The sequence below is a fragment of the Ochotona princeps genome, chromosome 12, assembly GCF_030435755.1.
Source record: "Ochotona princeps isolate mOchPri1 chromosome 12, mOchPri1.hap1, whole genome shotgun sequence".
In the NCBI taxonomy this organism is placed as follows: domain Eukaryota; kingdom Metazoa; phylum Chordata; class Mammalia; order Lagomorpha; family Ochotonidae; genus Ochotona; species Ochotona princeps.
The window spans coordinates 63,272,051-63,292,447 of record NC_080843.1 but is presented as its reverse complement, the minus strand read 5'-3'; the positions used below and the strand labels follow the sequence as shown (position 1 = coordinate 63,292,447).

At 43.3% G+C, this 20,397-nt stretch overlaps 1 protein-coding gene across 2 annotated transcripts in view; it reads right to left on the bottom strand.

Moving 5' to 3' along the window:
- The window catches only part of USP12 (ubiquitin specific peptidase 12), a 95,430-nt gene that overhangs the window by 17,425 nt on the left and 57,608 nt on the right, over positions 1-20,397 (bottom strand). For both annotated transcript variants that reach the window (XM_058670939.1, XM_058670938.1), the window contains exons 3-6: positions 15,868-16,081; positions 5,596-5,825; positions 2,314-2,390; positions 2,109-2,192 (exon numbers count right to left, since the gene is read on the bottom strand). In XM_058670939.1, coding sequence (XP_058526922.1) covers positions 2,109-2,192; positions 2,314-2,390; positions 5,596-5,825; positions 15,868-16,081 — 605 coding nt within the window. The remainder of the gene's footprint in view (positions 1-2,108; positions 2,193-2,313; positions 2,391-5,595; positions 5,826-15,867; positions 16,082-20,397) is intronic.

Here is a 20,397-nt window from a genome sequence, read left to right as displayed (position 1 = left end):
ATGAGTCCTTAAGTTTACACTGACTTAATCTTACAGAACAGGAAAAAGTTCAATGAATGGTACACTTACAATCTCAAAATACCTTCACACAAAGTATCAGCAAATAAAATATTTCTAAATTAAAGTGCGGAAAATCATTGCTCAACATAGGGAACTCTGGGAGACCTAAGATTAACCAAGTGTTCAACAACAACAGCACCAGTACTGAATGCACAGAAAAGGGTGAACTGTCCTTAGAAGACCCTTAGAAAGGGTTGCCTGGAGGCCAGAGTGCTTCACTGGGCATCTGGAACCTTGGACTGGGGTGTCCGTTCCTCAGCGGTAAAGATGGCCGGGGGTCCATTGTGCCTAGCTTACTTGAACAAACAACAAGGTTTGTACTGAACACTTGCTTTCTTTCTAGGAGTACGGAATTTGGATGTATGCTAGGGCACAGAGCTCTTACCCGACCTGCCCCCCATAAAAACCCTGGTGTTGTCACAGTTTACTGCTGGAGGAATTCGGTGACACTTTGAAGCTTTCCTCATTGCTGACTGTACTTGGTTTCCTCCCTGTAATAAATCTTAGTGGTGATCACAACTATTTGCTAATGCTGAGTCCCTGTGAGAAATCACCGATTCCAGGGCTGCTCTGGAAGATGTCCTAAGACATGGGCCCAATCAAAGTCACATGCCACTTGGGGATATAACGAGTAAAACAGAACATCACTTCTGTATGATCCCTCTCCAAGATAAACAACCCGACTCTAATCGAATCCTATCATAAGAACATGAGACAATGCCAAATAAGGGATATTCTACAAAACCTGTGACTTTCAAGAGAGGCAAAATTACCGAAGTTCAGAAAAGACTGGAACAGTTCAAAATGGGAGAAACCTAGAGAGATCGGAATTACTAAATGCAATGTGCAACTGTGGACTAGACTGTTGTTCTGTAAAGAAATCGCCGAGACAGCAACAGCACAAAGGTACGAAACATCCACTGAAGCATGCAAAGGTCATGGGGACTTGGTGTCAGTGTTTCGTTTCCAAACAGTCTGGAAAGGATTCTTGCAGTGTAGGGGCAGCTCACACAGCGCCTGAGGTGAAACGCCCGTATTGCTCATCAGAGTGCCAGGTATCAGCTCCCAGCTCTGCTTCCTGCTAACGTGCACCCCGACAGGCCAAGTGATGACTCCAGTGCCTGGGTCCCTAATACTCAGCTGAGAGACCCCGATAGAGTTCCAGACCCCCTGCCTTTTGCCTGACTCTGCCCTAGCTGTCACAGGCAGAGGGAGTGAACCTATAAATTGAAGCTATCTGTCTTTCAAATAAAATGAAAACTACTAAAAAAAAAAAAAAAAAAAACTAGTTGAGACTGTTTCAAAATAAGACATGAAATAACAGTGATGATGATCCAAGTGTCTGACACAAAACCTGAGCCTTCTCTATGTCCTTTGTAGGAAAAGCAGGAACGAAGCACTTTCTCGTTACTACTGCTACCCAAGTGAAAAGCCCATGTAACCAGGAAGCAGCAAGATCAAACACTTCATCTGTACTGGTTTATTAAATGATCACCAGACACAGAATGATAATTCAGGGGACACAGCTTTTGTAACAAAGACATCAAGAAGAATATTACTGGAGTAGCTTTTTTTGTTCGTTTGTTCTGTTTTTCACTTAAAAGGCAGAAATAAGCAGAGAAAAGGGAGAGAAGTGAGGGGAAACAGAGAAACACCCATCCGCTGGTTCACTTCCCAAAAGATCCTAACACCCAGAGCTGGGCTAGGCTAAAGCCAGGAGCTGGGAATTCCATCTGTGTCTCCCAAGCGGGTGGCATGGGCCCAAGGACCTGAGCCACCTTCTGCTGCTTCCCCAGGCGTATTAGCAGGGACCTGGATTGGAAGCAGAACAGACAGAGCTCAAACTCCAGTATGAGATGCCAGCACCACAGGTGGTGGTTTAACCTAGGGCACCACAATGCTGGCCCCACAGTTACAATATTTAATCATGAATATTTACTGAGTGTGAATTTTCATAGATCCCTTTCAGTTAGAAAAGCCCACCATAAACATCTACTAACAAAGGATCACTAAAATAAAAATAATAATTTTAAAAACTACTAGCTTACCGTTTGTGTGCTTCCTGCTTGCTGCGACACTCTTCACAGTAATATTTATATTCACTGCATAGGGTTTCCGTGTTGCTAAAACCCCTGTGCAAAATCCAAAATAAATTTATCTTGACTATGCCCAAAATTCATGAGTTCATTTTAAAATACTCTAAACCAAAATAATCTCTAAATTCCACAAAGAAGTAGCTGTATATACACACACCTTAGGCAGTGAGTAATTGATGTATTTTGTTCCACGTCAACAGAAAGATCTAAAAAATCTTCATCTTTGCTGCTTATCTGTAAAAACAGGGAATTATCTTTGATTTTTTTCAAATATCAGAAAACAATGGCTCCACGCTGGCAGAATGAATTGCCTCTCATTACTGTGCAAATAATTTTTCCCACAATTTCAAAAGAAAAATGTACTTGACTTGGATGATCCAAAAGGCTACTGAGGAAATAACCCCCAGCCTGTGCAGAGGGAGAACACCCAGATGCACCGGAGGGATTTTTCCTGACACAGCCCAGCGTGCCATGCTACTGCATTTCTTTGTAAAAATCTCAGTGCTACTTACCGTACAAAATCGCCTATGTCAGACACACTGCTTCTGAAAAGCACAGCTAGGCTGACTGAGAACACCCAGCAAAGGACGCGATGCTGGTGTGACTGCTAAAGCACATGATCTAGCTCTTCCTCCAAATATTCCAATTAAGACAACTTTCATTTATGGGTAAGTCATCTTGTTTCACAAAAGGAATAGGGGAGAGAAGTTGAGACACAAACGTTCCTTATTGTTCCCATCAAGAGCCTGCTTCCTTCCACACAGCAGGAGCTGGGCCCGACCCGGCCCCACCAACCACGCTCAGGTGCCCCGTGGCTTTCCTGTTCCAGTGCTGCATTGTCACAGGGTATCACTGCGGTCTACACAGTACACACACACAGGTATGCAGAAACGCGGACGGGTACTGCACAGGTTTTTATAGCTTATACAAGTTCTGAGCGAGATTCTGATTCTGCTTCATTTCTCCATTACGCTAACCTTAAGCTCTAACTGCCACATGACAGGCCATTCCACAGAACCATAAAAAGGCACAGTAATACCATACAACTGCCCTGGGCCTTACACAGCCAGTGCGTAGGAAAACAGAAGCCAGATCCAAGAGAGGAGACAGCCCATGCTGTATTGACAAAAAACGCATGGCCGTGTTTGCAGCAAAGCATGGCAGAGATGGGCCACAGTCAGAGCAGCCAGGAGCTTCTGTGTCAGGGAAAAAGGAGTAAAGATGAAACTGCTGTTGCTTCTAGGACTGTCATTAGATTTCTCCAAATGAAGTGTTCAGGGCCGACACTGTTGCATCGGGAATGAGTCTACCACTGTTTGGGCCATCAGCATCTCATTACCAGAGCACAGGATTCAGCGCCAGCTTCTGAGCCTGGGCTCCAGCTCCAGTTCATGCACTGGGGGAAGCAGTGGTGATGGCTCAAACATGAGTTCTTGCTATGCCATGTGGGTGTGACTCGGACGGCGTTCCTGGCCCATGCAGTCACTCAGGTACGGAACAACAGATGGAAGATCTTTGTCACTCTGCCATTTCAGATAACTAATCATTTCTTCTTTTAAGCCAAGTTCTCAGACATTGCGGCTACATCTGAAATGCTCACTTTCATGATAAACGAAAAGCACTGACTCAGAGGCAGTGAATCACTTGGACGGCAGCTACTTTGCCGCATACGCAGTTGTGCTGATGCTGACGTGTCTAGTGGGACACAACTTCACTAGAAAAAGCAGTTTGTGAATGTGTCTGGTTGCTGTTCGACTCCACTCCTGATGCTGTGGCACAGCCTGTGTTAGGAGCCGCCAGGCCAAACCTCAGGTACAATGTGGGGCTGGAGACTGGAACATGGGACTCCCTTCAGCACAGTGGTAAGAAAATGGAATGTGAACCTCATTCCCCCATGCAAGGGAGAGAAATCTACACTGAAAGACACACCCACCCACATTTAAGAATATACAAAAAAAGCGAAGATGAGGAACAAGACGGAGAAGGAACCCTCACAGGGCAGAAAGGAGCACCACCAGGTGGTATAAGAGAGCCAGCCCTTCCAGGAAACAGTCTGGCCTACCTGAGTGCTCCCACACCCCCTGAGGTAGGCCTGTGTGTCCTCACCCACACCTTCACATGCTGCACTGGCACTGCCTGACTACTTGCTGGCCAGGCCAGGCTCCACTTGCTTGCAAACACCCTGAAAATCAGACTTGCGACTTGTTCATCCTCTACCACCCTCTCCCTGTCCTCTATTGTGGCCCAGTTGGTACTTAGAGATATATGCATTGCTGAAAACGGAAATGATATGTATTCATCCTGAGAAAGTCAGGGTTGCACCCAGGTGTGATAACAGAATGGGGACCATCAGTATGCACTGTAGCGGCACACTGACAATTGAAGTTTGTGAGGATGTATCCTCAATTCATACTCAGTTCTGGGGAAGCCATCTTACATATTATTGCAGATGACAAGAGAACATTGTATAATCCAGGCAGAAGGATCAGTGGCTGCCTCTTACAAAGCACACTGATAAAAAAGCACTATGAACAAGAATATTGCCATCACTTTTGCATTCAAAAAACGCTCCGTTTCCACTCCCTCAATCCCCAGGCCACAACCACCTGCAACAGCCCTTGGCAGTCTCCACTAATGCTGCAAACGGAATCTGAGCATAACTGGAGGACAAGGAAAAATAACTTTGTCATGCACCATGTAACAGTGTTTTGTTCAACAATGGACCACATGTAAGACAGTGGTCACAGGAGACTGCACTGGAGCCAGAACGTTCCTATCATCTAGTGGTGTCACAGCTAATATTATGCCACATACACAACATTACTCATGTGATAATGCCGGTGGAAACACCTGTCACAGACAAAGTACAGCACAGTTCATGTAGTACACAGAACTGGATAATAAGTCAGTATTAACTGAATATTGAGTTAGTATTTCTTATTCTACTTTTTTTTTTTGGTGTATTACTTCTACTTTATAAAAATGCTTACCATAAAAGAGTGTGTGCCATGTTCTCCTAGCTGTACCCTTGGCCATGCAAGTGACTAGCCATCCACACTTATTAGAAGAGAACTCTGTTTGCACAATGCAATCATTTAACAGTACATTTCTCAGAGAAACACAGCCGCACCTCCCTGACCTGCAAGTGTTCTGCAAGCTTAAACTAAGACATATCATTTCCACAGCACAGTCTACGGCCTTCTTAGCTGACACAAAATTAAACTGCTTCAAACTACAAGTAATTACCATTGATCGCCCCAGATATTCTGTCTATAAGCAGTGTTACAGAAAATAACGCATCCACTGAAAAGCACATCTTTAACATTTCTTCTATATCTAAGGATTGTCAAATTTTCATCACCACACATTCATCCTCAAGGCACAGCATTTAATACAACAGAGTACATGCTTTCCAGACAAAACTGTCTGACATACTTACAGTTTCACAAGTAAGACATCTGGTTTCGTTAGTTAATGTTCCCTGAAAAATCTCATGAACCCACGTCGGGTCTGGTGTGCTGTTGTTATTTTCACTGTCAATATTACCATTAGGTAAGCGACCATTTTGTTTTTCCTGCTTTCTCTCTTCTTGTAAAATGTCAGCAATTGTATTTAGCAGGTAATTTAAGAATTCATGGGCATCTTGTTGCATGTAGTTGTCAAAAAGCTCTAAAAACAAAAACACAGTACCAGAGAATTATTTTAGAACGACTCCATTTTAAAAATATTTTAAGGTGTATCTAGTATTTTATCAGAACCAAAAGTATCAATGTTAAGAATTACTGATAATGAAGAAAAAAACATTCACTTTTACATCTGAAACTTACAATTACATTTGGGGAAAAATCAAGTTAAGCTGAATGAATATCTTTACAAAATTTTTAGTTAACCCTGAGGGAAAGGTAAACCAAACCTGCCCTCACACACTGACGTAACAGCGCCTCAGATGGGGCAACTGTGTTCCATCAGCTCATCTAATCTGTTCTTCCACAAATATCAACACGCACCTGCCAAGGCAAAACCAACTGCTTCAGAACCACAACATAAACAAACGGACTCGGCAGTCCAGAGTTCTTTCAAATCAAGAGGTCAACTTAATTCAGACAATCTCTAAGGCCCCTCCGAAAATGAGATTTTATCTATACCTCCGTGGAACATTCCCTCAATCACACAATGAGTACATATAATAGAATCCCACCCAGTGTGCTAACACCAAGCCATTTACCCAGTGCTTGTCGTCACACTACCCCACAACAAAACAGTAAGGACCTCGGAGGCTGCATTGCGTTTGAACCTCCCAACAACATTCTGATATTGCTATTACCTTTACTGCATGAGGAAATGGGATTAGAGCCAGGGAAAGGCACACTGCCAGGAAACAGCAGAGACAGGATTCAAATCCGGCAGCCAAGCCCCAGGAGGCACTCAAGTGAGGCCCCACGTGAGCTTATCAACTCAATATGAACCAGGATTGCTCCACAGAAAACACTAAGAAAAGCTGTCAACTTAGAACTAATTTCATTTTTAGATCACCAATGCACATTCAATCAAAACAGAAAGACCACAATTTACATTTTTAAAAGACTATGTACAGGACCCAGCACAAGGGTTCGCTTTGTTAATCCTCCCCCTGCAAGCACTGGGATTACATACAAGTGCTGGTTGGGTCCAGTCAGCTCCACTTCCCATCCAGCTCCCTGCTTGTGGCCTGGGAAAGCAGTCGAGGACAGCCCAAAGCCTTGGGACCTTGCAGCCATGGGGGAGACCTGAAAGAAGTTCTTGGCTTCGTTTTTTTAAGATTTCTTTTTTTTGGAAAGTCAAAGATGAGGAGAGACAAAGAGAAGATCCTCCATCCATTGATTCACTTCCCAAGCGGCCATAACAGAGATGCACCAATCCAAACCAGGAAACCAGAGCCTCTTCCAGGTCTCCTACGCGGGTGGCAGGGTCGAAAGGCATTGGGCCATCCTTGACTGCTTTCCCAGGCCACAAGCAAGAACCTGGATGAGAAGTGGGTCCATTGGGATTAAAACCAGCATCCATACAGGGTCCCAGTGCATGAGAGGCGAGGACTTTAGCTGCTAGGCTATCACATTGGGCCCAGTTCCTGACTTCTGATCAGCTCAGCTCCGGCCATAGTGGCCATCTGAGGAGCAAACCGTGGATAGAAGATCTTTTCCTCTGTAAATCTTTCTTTCCAATTAAATAAAAAAACTTAAAAAAGATTGTATACAAATTCAGACAAATATTTAGAGAAAGTTTAAGATAAAAGTAATTAAAATATATATTTTAATAGAGCTACAGATATGACCACATAAAATTGTGTTCATGCATTGCAAATCATTACTTTTTTTTGTTAAAGATTTATTTTTATCGGGAAATTCAATTCATAGAGAAGGAGAGACAGAGATAAAGATCTCTTCCATACGCTGGTTCACTCCCCAAGTGACTGCACCAGCCAGAGCTGAGCCAATCCACACCCAGCAGCCTCTTCCAGGACTCCCTTGAAGCTGAAGGGCCAACACTTCCATATATGCGAAAGACCAGCTAAAGGAAGACAGTGATAAACCAGAACATATTTGCATATGTTACTTCAGGAAATACTTCAGGAAATGAAGGCTAAAAATTCAGCATATTCAACAAATTCCTTTATAAAACTAGGAAAGGAAAATCAACTGAAAATTGGCAAAAGGAAACAACAAGCACTTCAATGCAGAAATACCCATGCTGAAATCTTACATGACAAGTGATTGAGAAACAAAACTTAGAGCAATAATATCAGTTCTGCCCATCTTTGTCAACATAAAGAATGTCTTAAGTGCCCAGTGGGGATTTGACTGTAGAACTGACCGTTGCTCTTGGGAGTAGGTCAACAGAACATGGGCAACTAGGACCCACCGCTGTAACACAGGCTGGTTCTCCTAGACACCAATGCCAGGCAAATGCCCGTGTCTGCACAGCAACAAGCACGGAGATGGCCACTCACCAACAGCCAAAGTCTGAAAACAATCTCCTTGGTCAACAGAATGATTTTGATTTTTTAAAATTATACCTTTTTTTTTTCAGGAAACATGGGACAGCAGTTAAACAATTAATTATCTCAAGATATGAAGAGGGAAATAATGATGTTGGGTTCCATTTGTAAGAAACAACTAACCAAAAGACCCCATATTTAGATGTTTTCGTAAGGGATTTAAGCATACAGGAAAAGATTTGGTAGGGTCAAGTTGCTTCTAAGGTAGAGAATCCAAAGAGCCACTGGATTTTAGAAACTAGAATATCTGACATGCCTGGCACTAGAAGTGTTTCAGATACTTGTTTTGCACGTACATATGAAAAATCCTGGTGGCAGGACACAAATCCAAACATGAAATTCATTTACGCTTCATATACACTTTACACACACGGCTTGAGGAAACTTAGTAAGCTATTTTTAGTGTACCTGCACACACTGATTGTGACCACAGGTCACATGTGGACTCTTCCTCTTTCAAGAAGTTTCTGATTTGGGGGCAATCTGGATTTTGGATTTTTGGATGAGGCATGCTCGGCTGTGCAAAATGTATGCACGGATCATCTGCTAGGTGCAACAGTGTAAGAGAGGCTTCCATACAAAACGCCCACTTCCCGGTGCTTATCACTGCTATTTACACCTTTCATGCTCAGTTACCTCCAAGCCCTAATGCCTTTCAGAAACCACTTCCTAGTTCCTCCCCATTTCTGCTATGATCAATTCAGTTCACACCAGCTCCCCGCTTGTCCCCCACCACCATCACCTGCCCCAGAGCCTCCTTTACTTCAGTTCCACACTGCAAGCATTCAGTCTGGTTACACACTCTCATTTTTCTACTGAAACATTTTCCCTGCCATCTGTTTATCAGGTGGTAAAATCTACACGAAATCACCCAGGCTCACTACTGGTTTTTACTTACTCAAATCCATTCCACAAACTTGGTTCTCAAACCGAATACAATATAACTAAGACTGTAACAGGAACCACATTCTCTTCTGGAAATCCAGCCTGTTGGATCCCACTAGCCTTACAAATTCCGTTACGTCCAAGAGCTAAAGCCAAGTTCCAAGAATCACTGTATGGGGCTGCTGTGAACTAACAAGAACTCCTCTTTTAACTTTGTCAACAGTGTCCACTGCCTCTTGTCCAGGACGTGTCACTGACTCAGAGGAACAGAACTCACAGCAATAAGCACAAACGGCAGCCTCTCCTGCCTCTGAGGCCGGGCCAAAGCGTGCCTTACAGGCCTTACCGACCTCATAGCCAGCCTCAGGCATCCACGTTTAGAATGCAGTCCCAATCTGGAGTCCTCTACTCCTCATTCTCTTAACTTCTTCCCCAACCTTGAGATGCTCTTCGGTCCTGGTGCTTCCTTGTTGATCTTCCAAATAAACTCCTGGCTCCCCAGCCTCAGGCATTTGCAAATCAAAACTCCGCCTTCAGACACACACACACACACACCATGTTAAGATCCAGCCCAGATTCTTTCCCAGTCCAAGGTCCTCTGCCAGCCCCAACCTACCACTGGCCCGACTCCATCACTGACCTGGAGGGTCCAGGGTGCAGGTAGCTTACCTGAGTAAATCTGAAACCCTTAAAAACCAGTGTCTTCATTTCTCCCTCAGCCCCAGCTCACAAACTCACAATAGGGATCTGAAGGAGGCCCAGCACCAAAACACGCGACAAAAATGTAAGTCTACAGCGAAGGACAATGGGTGACGGCTAAAAAGATCTCCCAGCACTACCGAGGGACTGAGGCCAGGCTGCTGAAGCTGCAATTCAGAGTGCTGTAATTTTTCTCCATTAAAAAAAATCATTTTAGCATACAGCCTTTTTTTTAAAACGATCTCTGTAAAACAACAAAAGTGCAAATGTCTTTATTTTTGAAGATTTACAGCATCTTTTTTCAGTTATCCCTTTAAGCCAGAACAATGGCTTTGTATTTACAGAAGTATTTCAACTGAGTTGCATGCTCTGAAAATGAGATGCGCAGTGAATGAGAAAACCATCTTCAAAGTTTGGTTAAAATGTGTTAAAAAAAATACAGTCCATTTTCATTAGCTACAGCATACTCAGCATGCCAGAATCTTGCAATGCTGAAAATCATCCAAAGTACTTTTATTTGCTTTTCATTTTTCCTTTTATTATTATTTTATGATATAGTTCCATAGGCTCTGGGATTTCCCTGACCCTACTTCTCCACACCCCTTGCCCCCGCTCTGATTTCCTCTCTATTATTAAAATACTATAGTTCTTCATAAACAATCATATGTCCATCACTGTGGGCAAACTGTCTAGCATCCTATTACAATATAGAGTTAACACTTTCATTGGGAGTCTATCTTTGATCTGGAAGTAGAGATGCATACTACATTATATCCTCACATCTGAATATGATAGTCTCCATTACACAGTTACTGTGCATCCCCTTAAATGAAAAGCCACACAACAGTATCAACAACAGGAAGAAATACAGAAATTTATAACACCATGAAGTTACGTAACATGCTACTGAATGACTAATGTGCCGCTGAAGAAATGAAACTCAAGAACCTTCTTGAAGAAAATGAATACTACCGTATGACCTATGAGTCAGTGAAGAATTTAATGAGAAAACTGTTTAGAAGAAATGAAAATTAAAAACAAAAATATTGAAACCTATGAGATATAGTCTCTGCTCATCTTTGTTGGTGAGATGTGTCTCCTGTAGGCAACAGATCGATGGGTTTTGTTTTTTAATCCAGTCTACTAATCTAGGATATCTGATTGATGGGTTTAAACCTTTTACATTCAGGGTTAATATGAATAGGTGGTAATTTGGTCCTGTCATTTTAGCAATGGGTTGCTCATTGATTTAGTCTTCTGTTGTTATTTTACTGGGCTATTGTTCACATTTGCCTTTGGTTTGGTGGGTGTCATTTTCTCTGTCAATAGAACGTCTTTAACATCATTTGTAGGGCAGGTTTGGAAGAGGCATATTCTCTGAGCTTTTCTTTACTGTGGAAGAATTCTATTTCATTTTCAGAGACAAAGGAAAGTTTTGCTGGGTACGTTATTCTGGGCAGAAAACCACCACCACATAAATTTACATCAAAACATTGATGGTTTGACCTTGGAAAAATTCCTTTGAACTATATTACATCCCAATTTCTTCTCTGTTGAGTGTGTAGCAGAAAAGGTGACCTGCCTACTAGCTTTGGTAAATTACACAACTTCATTCATTCATTCACTCACTGCCAATAAACATTTAACTAAGCATCTATGTGCCAAGATCTGGATTGTGTACTGGGGATACCGTGGTGTGCAACAACAAATGGGTTCCTGTCATGGAACTGACTGTCTAGTGGGAGAGACAATTTTATTATGAATAAATGTATGATTATGAAATATTCTAGTCCTGAGAGAGCTGTGACATTAAAGCCAAAAAAAAAAAAAAAATGAAATCACTTCTTTAAAAATAGGCTATGTTTTTAACTCCAGAAATAGCTATAATTTTCATTATACTCGATACCTTTTATGTTCTTTGAAGAAAAAGACTGAGATAAAAATGGGAAATTATTTACTCAAATCTATTTCATAGTTACAATTTGTGAACAAATGCCTCTTCATTGGAGGAATCTTTTTGAAACCTTTCCATGGCACCTGAAACTGCTATGTGCTCACAAGTTCCTTGAGAAGAAGGACTTTGTCTCATTCACGGCGACATCCCTGGCACTCACAACAGCACCCGCAATCAGATGGGACCGACACATTCGCAATGAGTAATGACTGAATGACCCACAGGGGCTGAAATAGCCAAGACGACATGTGAAATACAGATTTTGCCCAAACAATCTGGGCAGAGTGTATTGCTAAGATTCAGCGGGCGGGAGTGCACAGCCACAGATGTCAGTTGATACACTCCTCCAGCCCACCTTATGTGATCCGAAGCTATATGCTGAGAGCCAATGCTAACATAATCAGACCATTAACCCACGTTTTATTTCTTCCAAAACAAGAACAGAGCTTCTAAGAAGTCTGGGTGTGGCTTCTCCCCTTATCTGCTCCCTTCCCCAGACACAGGAAAGAAGAGAATGTGAAAATAATAGTCTTACCCACTTTTCACTAATCCTTGACCCTTCACACAGTAATCAAATATGTAAAAATTATCAAAAATAAAATTTATACAATTAAAATTTTTAAAAAAATAAGTCATTCTAAACAGAGGACTTTACTTTTTAGCTGAACACTGAGGCAGCTTGGTCCTCCTGGTCTCTTTGCCTCTATTCACATACTATATACCCATTCCCCACCTGCTCAGGGCTTTTCTAAAGCAATGTGGAGTGCTGGCCTGCCCAGAACTCTTACATGACTTCCCATGCTTCCAAGACAAAACCCAAGCTCTAGGCTCTTGCCCCTTTTCTTTGACTTTATCTTCATCTGCCTTTAAGCACTCAGCCCAAGCACAGTTTCTTCTCTGCTTTTAACATTTCTGCCTCAGGGCCCGGCGGAGTGGCCTAGCGGCTAAAGTCCTCACCTTGAAAGCCCCGGGGCCCGGTTCTAATCCCAGCAGCTCCACTTCCCATCCAGCTCCCTGCTTGTGGCCTGGGAAAGCAGTTGAGGACGGCCCAATGCATTGGGACACTGCACCTGCGTGGGAGGACCCGGAAGAGGTTCCAGGTTCCCGGCTTTGGATCGGCGTGCACTGGCCCATTGAGGATCACTGGGGGAGTGAATCATCGGATGGAAGATCTTCCTCTCTGTCTCTCCTCCTCTCTGTATATCTGGCTTTGTAATAAAATAAATAAATTTTTAAACATTTCTGCCTCAGACCTCCAAGTGGCTTAGGTCTTGTTTCAAACCTCCAATCTAACCTTACCAGAGACCTTCCCCAATCACCTGAACCTACACCAGCCACTCCTCTCTGTCCTGAACCTGCACCAGCCACTCCTCTCTGTCCTCTTCCCCACTTCTTTTTCTTGCCAGCATGAGGAACTGCTGCTGACTACCTTTCTCACAAGTCTGTCGGGTCCCTGAAGGCTCATATCATTGTCTCTGGTGCCTAGACAGTACCAGTACTTGCCAGAAAACCCTTAAAAGTATCCACTCAAACAAACAAAAAAAGAAAGGCATCCACTCAAACAGCCTGTATCTACTTTGTTATCAAAGTTAAGGCTTGTGCAGCCAGTGGCTTCACACTGCATGGAGGAGCTCCTCCCCAGGGTCCTCTTATGCTATAATCAGGTAACCTGAGTTCAATCTTCAAAACAAAAACTCATTAGTGAATAGTAATCAGAATCGCTTCTAAGAGATGCCAGAAAGACTTAACAATTTAAATCAATAATGATGCTCTTAAGATGGTAGAGAAGAAAGGAATGCAGGGGAAAAAAAATGGAAAGTTACTGGAAATACTGAAATGGGTAATATTTCCCAGAAATTTAAACAAAATCTTAGAATGAAAGAAATGCAATGGATAATACATTACATCATCTTGGATTTGTATGCTTGTCTACACAATTCTCAGGACAGTAGTGGGAGAGAGAAATCGAGAGCAAAAACTTGTTTCAACTCATACTTTACAAAATAACCGTTAATTAAATGACAAAAATAACTTCATTAGAATTTTATTTCCATGATTTATAAAAATGAAACAGACTTGTAAGAGGAGGGGCTTGGGTTATTGTAATATTCATCCTGGAACCAGTCTCATTTCAGGAAGTATTTAGGAAGTATACCATGTTACCAAATTACCTAAAGACAAAAGACACTATTTTAAAATATCCCCAATTTGACAAGGAAACATATAAAGTCACTGATATTTGACTACAGACATACAAACACAGCAACTCAAATTCTGTCTTCAGAATGAATCAACCAACTTAAAATCTTTACAGAGTTTAAAAGCCCATGCAGAACGAACAGTAACCAACAAAATTATACTTTCAAAGGAAAAGTAAAATAAAATGTACACTCCATGAGTTGTATACTTCTGGTGTTAAGACATTTCTAAACGGCCTGGCACAATGGCTCAATGGCTTAATCCCTCCCCCACCCCTTACCCTCACCCCCTGTTAAAAGTGCCAGGATTATATACGCATACTGGTTCATGTCCCAGCTGCTCCACTTTCTGTCCAGCTTTCTGCTTATGGCCTGGAAGCAGCAGAGGATGATGGCCCAAAGCCTTGGAATCCTGCACCCATATGGGAAACCTGGAAAAAGCTCCTGGCTTCAGAATGGCCCAGCTCCGTCCACTGGGCCATTAAGAGAGTGAACCAGTGGATAGAAGATCTTTCTCTCTGTATCTCCTTCTCTCAACAAACATTATCTGCCTTTCCAGTAAAAATAAATTTTAAACAGCAATAAAAACACATTTCTAAACTACTAAAAAGTCCCTAGAAAAAGATGGCATGTTCTAGTATCACATAACTTTCCACAATAACTAAACCTTGAAAGCTTCACACAAACAGAAGGGTTGTACATTCAATCCACATTCTAATAATTTATATTTGACTTGCCTTATTTTTTTCAGTGTTGGTTAATTTTCATTGCACCTATAAGAGACATCCATCTGCTGGTTCACTCTCCAAACACCCACAACAGCCAGGTTGAACCAGGATGAAGAAATGAGCCCACAACTGCATCCAGACCTCCAACACACATGACAGAGGCCCAAGGACCTGAGCCTCCCAGGGTGTGCACAAGCAGAGAGCTGGATTAGAAGCAAAGGAGCCGGGGCTCAAAACAGACTCCCCAGTACGGACGTGGCTGTCCCTGGCACTGACTCAACCACTGCAAGTCACATCATCACAGACAGCACCACGTAATTCAAGGGAACAATTACATAGTAGTATGCTTAATTAACAACTGTGACTTCTTTTTGACAGGTAACAAATCAAACTAAAAATGCCACTCAATCTTATTCCTACAATGAATTCTACATGGAACTTAGCTGTCCTCTGGAAATGTGAGGCGACATCCCATCCCAGGGAGAACATGGGAGCCTGCAGATCAGCTCTGCCACTTCAGTCATCTCCTGCACACGGAGATGGGAAGGCCTACCCTTAAGCTTGCTGGGATTTTGACTGGAAGGCATTCCTAAGGCGAAAATGGACGTGCGGCTTACTCAGTAACTTTAAAAAGGGAAAGGAGAAGATTAAAACTTGTCCACCCTAAACCAAAAGGTATGTGTTCTTGCCCTTTCCTTCCTCCAGGGTGTGACATCTAACAAGTTATCTTAGATTCTCATCATGTGGACTAAAATGTTTTCTATATAAAGTTATTTCTTACTAAAGTTCTAGTTAAGCAATGTGAAAGCAACAGATACATAACCATGTTAAAAAGCTGTAGTCTTGATAGTAAAAGCCAAACTGGAAGGGAAAAGGAGAAGAAAAGGAAGAGGGAAAAGAGATTGGGGGAGGAGAGGGAGGAGAGAGGGAGGGGGGGGAGGGGGGAGAGGGGGGAGAGAGATGATGATGATTCCTGCCAGAGAAGTTTTATCTTTGCATAAACAATTTACATCTTAATCACACCTCATATTCCTTATGGTGAGTCAACCACCTCCACTCAACTAGTACCTCCCTGAAGACATGAAGGTCACCTTGACTTTTCAATGGCCGACACGGTATCAGGCATACAGGTGGTGCTGACAGACATCAACCACAGCACGCCACAGCCAACCAGCTACGACTTAGGAAACTCGCAGAGCAGCGGAAGAATTACCATTTTCCTTTCGTAATCTTGTTATGAACTTCTTGGGAGGGATGACTCCAACCTTCTTCTTCTGGGTCGCGATGCTGTGGAAGAGGTCTGCTAAGCACGTGAGCAGGCTCTCCTTCTTCCTAGTCTGACTCTTGTAGGCTAGAACTTTCTCCCGGAACGGACGACAGAAATAAAGTGCTTGAAGAACTGAATTGCAGTAGCAGGTATTCCCAAACTGGAACAAAACAACAACAAAAATTCTGTTAAACTTGGAGCACTCTATTTTCATGATGAATTCCTGAGTGTAACAGGGAGAGGACAGAAAGAGCAGCCAGGCAATCTCAGATCCACTTCAATTAAAAGATATCAGGTATCAGCGATACAATTAGTTAACAAATCAGCCATTTTAACACTTTACTGACGAGCTGGGCATCAGTTTCAGGTTAAAACTAAAGCACAACATACGCAAGGAGCATGCTCTTTACGGAACTAGCTTAAAGAACTACACAAAGAGAAATGCTTAGAATTCTGGTAGCTTTCTCTTTTAATATTTCCACTGTTAACTACAATACTGCACGCTTGCTAAGCATTTGGAAATATAACTTCAAAATTCCAGTAAAAATTCACAAAAATGAGTTTTTCTACCAGGTTCTTAGAGAATCCAAAAAAACCCCCACAAAACAAAAACATTAAGCAAATAACAACAACAAGATCGCTGGTAATGCTACACCAAAGGACCCAGACTCATTGTTTTAGTCAAGCTCTTACTGAGTCTGACTTATCAGTTCAACTTTATTTGAAGTTGGTGCAGTGGCATAGTAAGAAACGCTGCCACTTGGCTTGCCAGAATCCCATATGGGTGCCGGTTCTAGTCCCGGCTACTCCAGTTCTGATCCGGCTTCCTGCTAATGCACCTAGGAAAGCAACAGAGGATGGTCCAAGCGTTTGGATCCCTGTACCCACATAGGACATCCAGAAGAAGCTCTGGCTTCAGAATGGCCTAACTCCAGTCACTGCAGCCATTTGGGAAGTGAATCAGCAGACGGAAGACAGATATCCCTCTCCCTCCCTCCCAGGAAATGAAATACCCATGAATGACTGTAAAATGCTTCAAAAAGCTTTTGTAGGGCTTTAAAAAAAAATCAAGTCAAAAAGAAAAATACATTAAAATTCCTAAAACTGAAAACCAATATAAAACTTAAAAACTTGTATGTTTTTCTATAAATTAAACAGAGAAAAGAATGACTTCAGGTGAAATCTCTAGCATAGAGAACTTTGACTTTGTGCATGCCCAGTGAGGTACAATGTAAAGCTTTAAGAATGCTAAAGAAACCTACTGTTACTCTGCAGCCATTTTAGACAAAGCAAGCAAGGAATTACATCAATATCATTAGGAATAAAAAAGTTTAATAGAAAAAAAATGATATTGCATCAAAATCCAGGAAAGCAAAAGATCTGTAAACTTTCTCTAGAAATATCAATATAAGCTCACATCTTTTCATACCGCTTAGGAGTGTATGCATTTGTGTCTCTACGGGTGCACATGTGTGAGCCTGCTCTCAAGCTCTGTCCACTGAAAAGGTATGGCAACACTGAGGTCGCCTCCCTCAAGCCTGTATCCAAATTGTGGTCACTACACATCTTTTTCCCATACCTTTGAGGCATGGCTGATCCAAAATCTGGACCAAGAAATTTACAATATGCAAAAATTATCCTGGAATCTCTTTTTGTGAAATTGTAAGATTCAATTTTGATTCAAAAGAAACACTGCAATAGATGAAAACCTGGCTATTAAAAATTCATGATTAAAATGACATTAAACAAAAAAAAGTCTCATTGTTCTCCACTGCAGGATATAAACTAAAATGTAACAAGAAAATAGCAATATCTCATCTTTTTTTTTTTTTTAGTAAGAAACCACATTTCAAGGGCACTAAATCATTAAGGAAGTTCTTGCTTATACGATAATTCCTGTTAATAAAGTCAGAAGAAATGACTGTAAGTACTACATGATGCAACAATTATCAACACAGACTAAAAGAACGGGGTTAAAGGTAGACAGGGAGCTTTAAACAAAGGGATCAACTCTAAGCCCCCACACATTCCTCCCGGCGGGTAAACAAGTGAGTATTTCAGGTCTTGTGACCCACCCCAGCTCCCGGGAAGCACGAGGGCCTGAAAGCACAGAGCCACTGACCTTCCATCGGGCTCCAAGACTTAACTGCTGATTTACAGGGTATTCAAGCAGGGAAAGAATAAGCCAAACAAGACCACAAGGAAGGATGAGGCCAAATCTAAAATGTGCAATTGCTTCTAGGACCAATGAAGGTCTGGTCTCACAGGATAAAGAAAACAGATGGGGAAGGAAAGTTCCAGAGACACACAATCGGATTACAAGCATACTTCAGGGATTTACTTGAATCTTGATCTGAACATATAACTACAGGCTGAAGCTTCCTTACTCTCAGCACTTGGAGCTGTAAGTGTTATAGAATTTAGATCGTTTTTGTATCTTGGAATATCTGCATATACACGGTAAGATATCTTGGGGATGAGACCCAAATCTAAACACAAAATTCATTTATATTTCATATGTACCTTTCACACAAGACAGAAAATTCAGGCAATTTTTTTTTTTTTAAAGATTTATTTTTTATTTTTACTACAAAGTCAGATATACTGAGAGCAGGAGAGACAGAGAAAGTGGAGCTGCCGGGATTAGAACCAGCGGCCACATGGGATCAAGGCGAGGACCTCAGCCACTAGGCCACGCTGCCGAGCCCAATTCGGGCAATTTTTAAAATTTCTTCTTCTTCCAATTTATTTAATTCTTCTGTGCGTGAAGCACAACTTGAGAACATGGAATTTCCCAGATGTGGCATCATGTTAGCATTCAATTTAGGTTTTGAAGCATTTCAGAGTTCAAATCTTTGAATTACAGATGCTCAAGCTGTATAAAAAGCAACCTTTGAGATAACTGACATTTAAACATAGGACAATAGAAGGGCTGCGGGAGAGGACGTCTAGCTCGGATCCCGAACCCAGTCCGCCATGTGCCCATGGCTCACGGCGGGCTGGGCCCGGACATGCCTGGGTGCGGCCTGCTTCCTTCTGGGGTGAGTACGCCGAGGGGGGAGGCCTCCGTGACTGGGCATGTCCGGGACCCACCCACCACCCTCATTGGGTGGTGGGTGAACGGGATTGGGGAGGGGCGCAACCTTGGGCCTGCAGGATTTAACCTCCGGCTGCCAGAGGCGAGCCGAGGGCTGCGGGAGAGGACGTCTAGCTCGGATCCCGAACCCAGTCCGCCATGTGCCCATGGCTCATGGCGGGCTGGGCCAGGGCAGCCAGTGCGCCATTTGGCGCCAGGCTGTGCCTGCTGGCCGCCCGGCCGGGGAGCTCTGGGGTATTGGACATCTGAATCGCTGCTGAGATAGCTCTAGAGTGACCCCACTGTTTCTGGCATCTGAGTCAATCCTAAAGATTCCCAATGCCAGTAACTCTTCCTTTGAAGAACTTCCAATCCCTTAATAATGCTGAGCTTTGAACACCTATCAAGTAAAAGATAAGCTCCGGCTTGTGTAGCAGGCTGGCACCTAATGGTCCTCGGAGCAACCACATGCAGGTGCGTGATTTACGGCTAGGAACGGTCCCAATCTGGGATGCCACAGCTGGGATGAGGTTCCCACCAAGGGGTGTATGTGCTGGAATGGGGGCTGCGTTCTATCTAGGAAACAGTTGCAGTCACCCGAGGCACTAGTGTGGGCTGGGATTGGATGCACCAGGCCGGCTCAGATCCCAGCACCATCTGGTGTTATGGAGAAACAGGGTAGATGTGGGACTGACTAGGCTGGGTCTCAATCCCCTTCTGAGCCATGTGTGAGCTGTATGTGGGTATGGACGAGCCATGGCTGGGCTGAAACATCCAACAACAAGAGTCAGAATGGGGTGAAAGCCAGTCAGGAAAAGCCACTGTTCCTGCTAGGACAGGAGGTGAACTGAGTAGGGTTGGCTCAAGAACCCCCTGGCAAGCGCAAAATCTGGCATTGGGAGGGGTTCTGATGGAGGAGCCTGGGCAACTCCTCTGGCAGGACACAGTCCCTGCAGGTAAGCGCGAGAAGCATGATTGGAAACAGCCCAGAATAGGCCATGGAAAGTTTCCCACTGGCATGCATTCGGCATGGGTCAGGAGCAGACCAGGCTGAATCAGTTCATGTCATCCTCTGGCAAATCCGATCACCAGAACAGAGTGTGGAATGGGCCGGGTTCGGTTGCGACAAAACCAGTACACATTATGGAACGCCAGGGCGTGGTTGCCTGTACTGGATATGAATGCAGCACCCATCCAGCACACGTGAGATCCAGGAAAGGAGGGGCAGAGCTGGCGGGGGGGTTAAGGGGCTGGTCCCCTCGCTGGACAACCACTCCCACTGGAGAGTGTTGGCTGGGATAGAGACAGACACGACTAAGCAAGGCTACAACACCTGTGCGCTGCATGTGGACAAGATCAGGGCCACAGCATCAGCTGGCAGAAGCTGGCACTGGGGACTA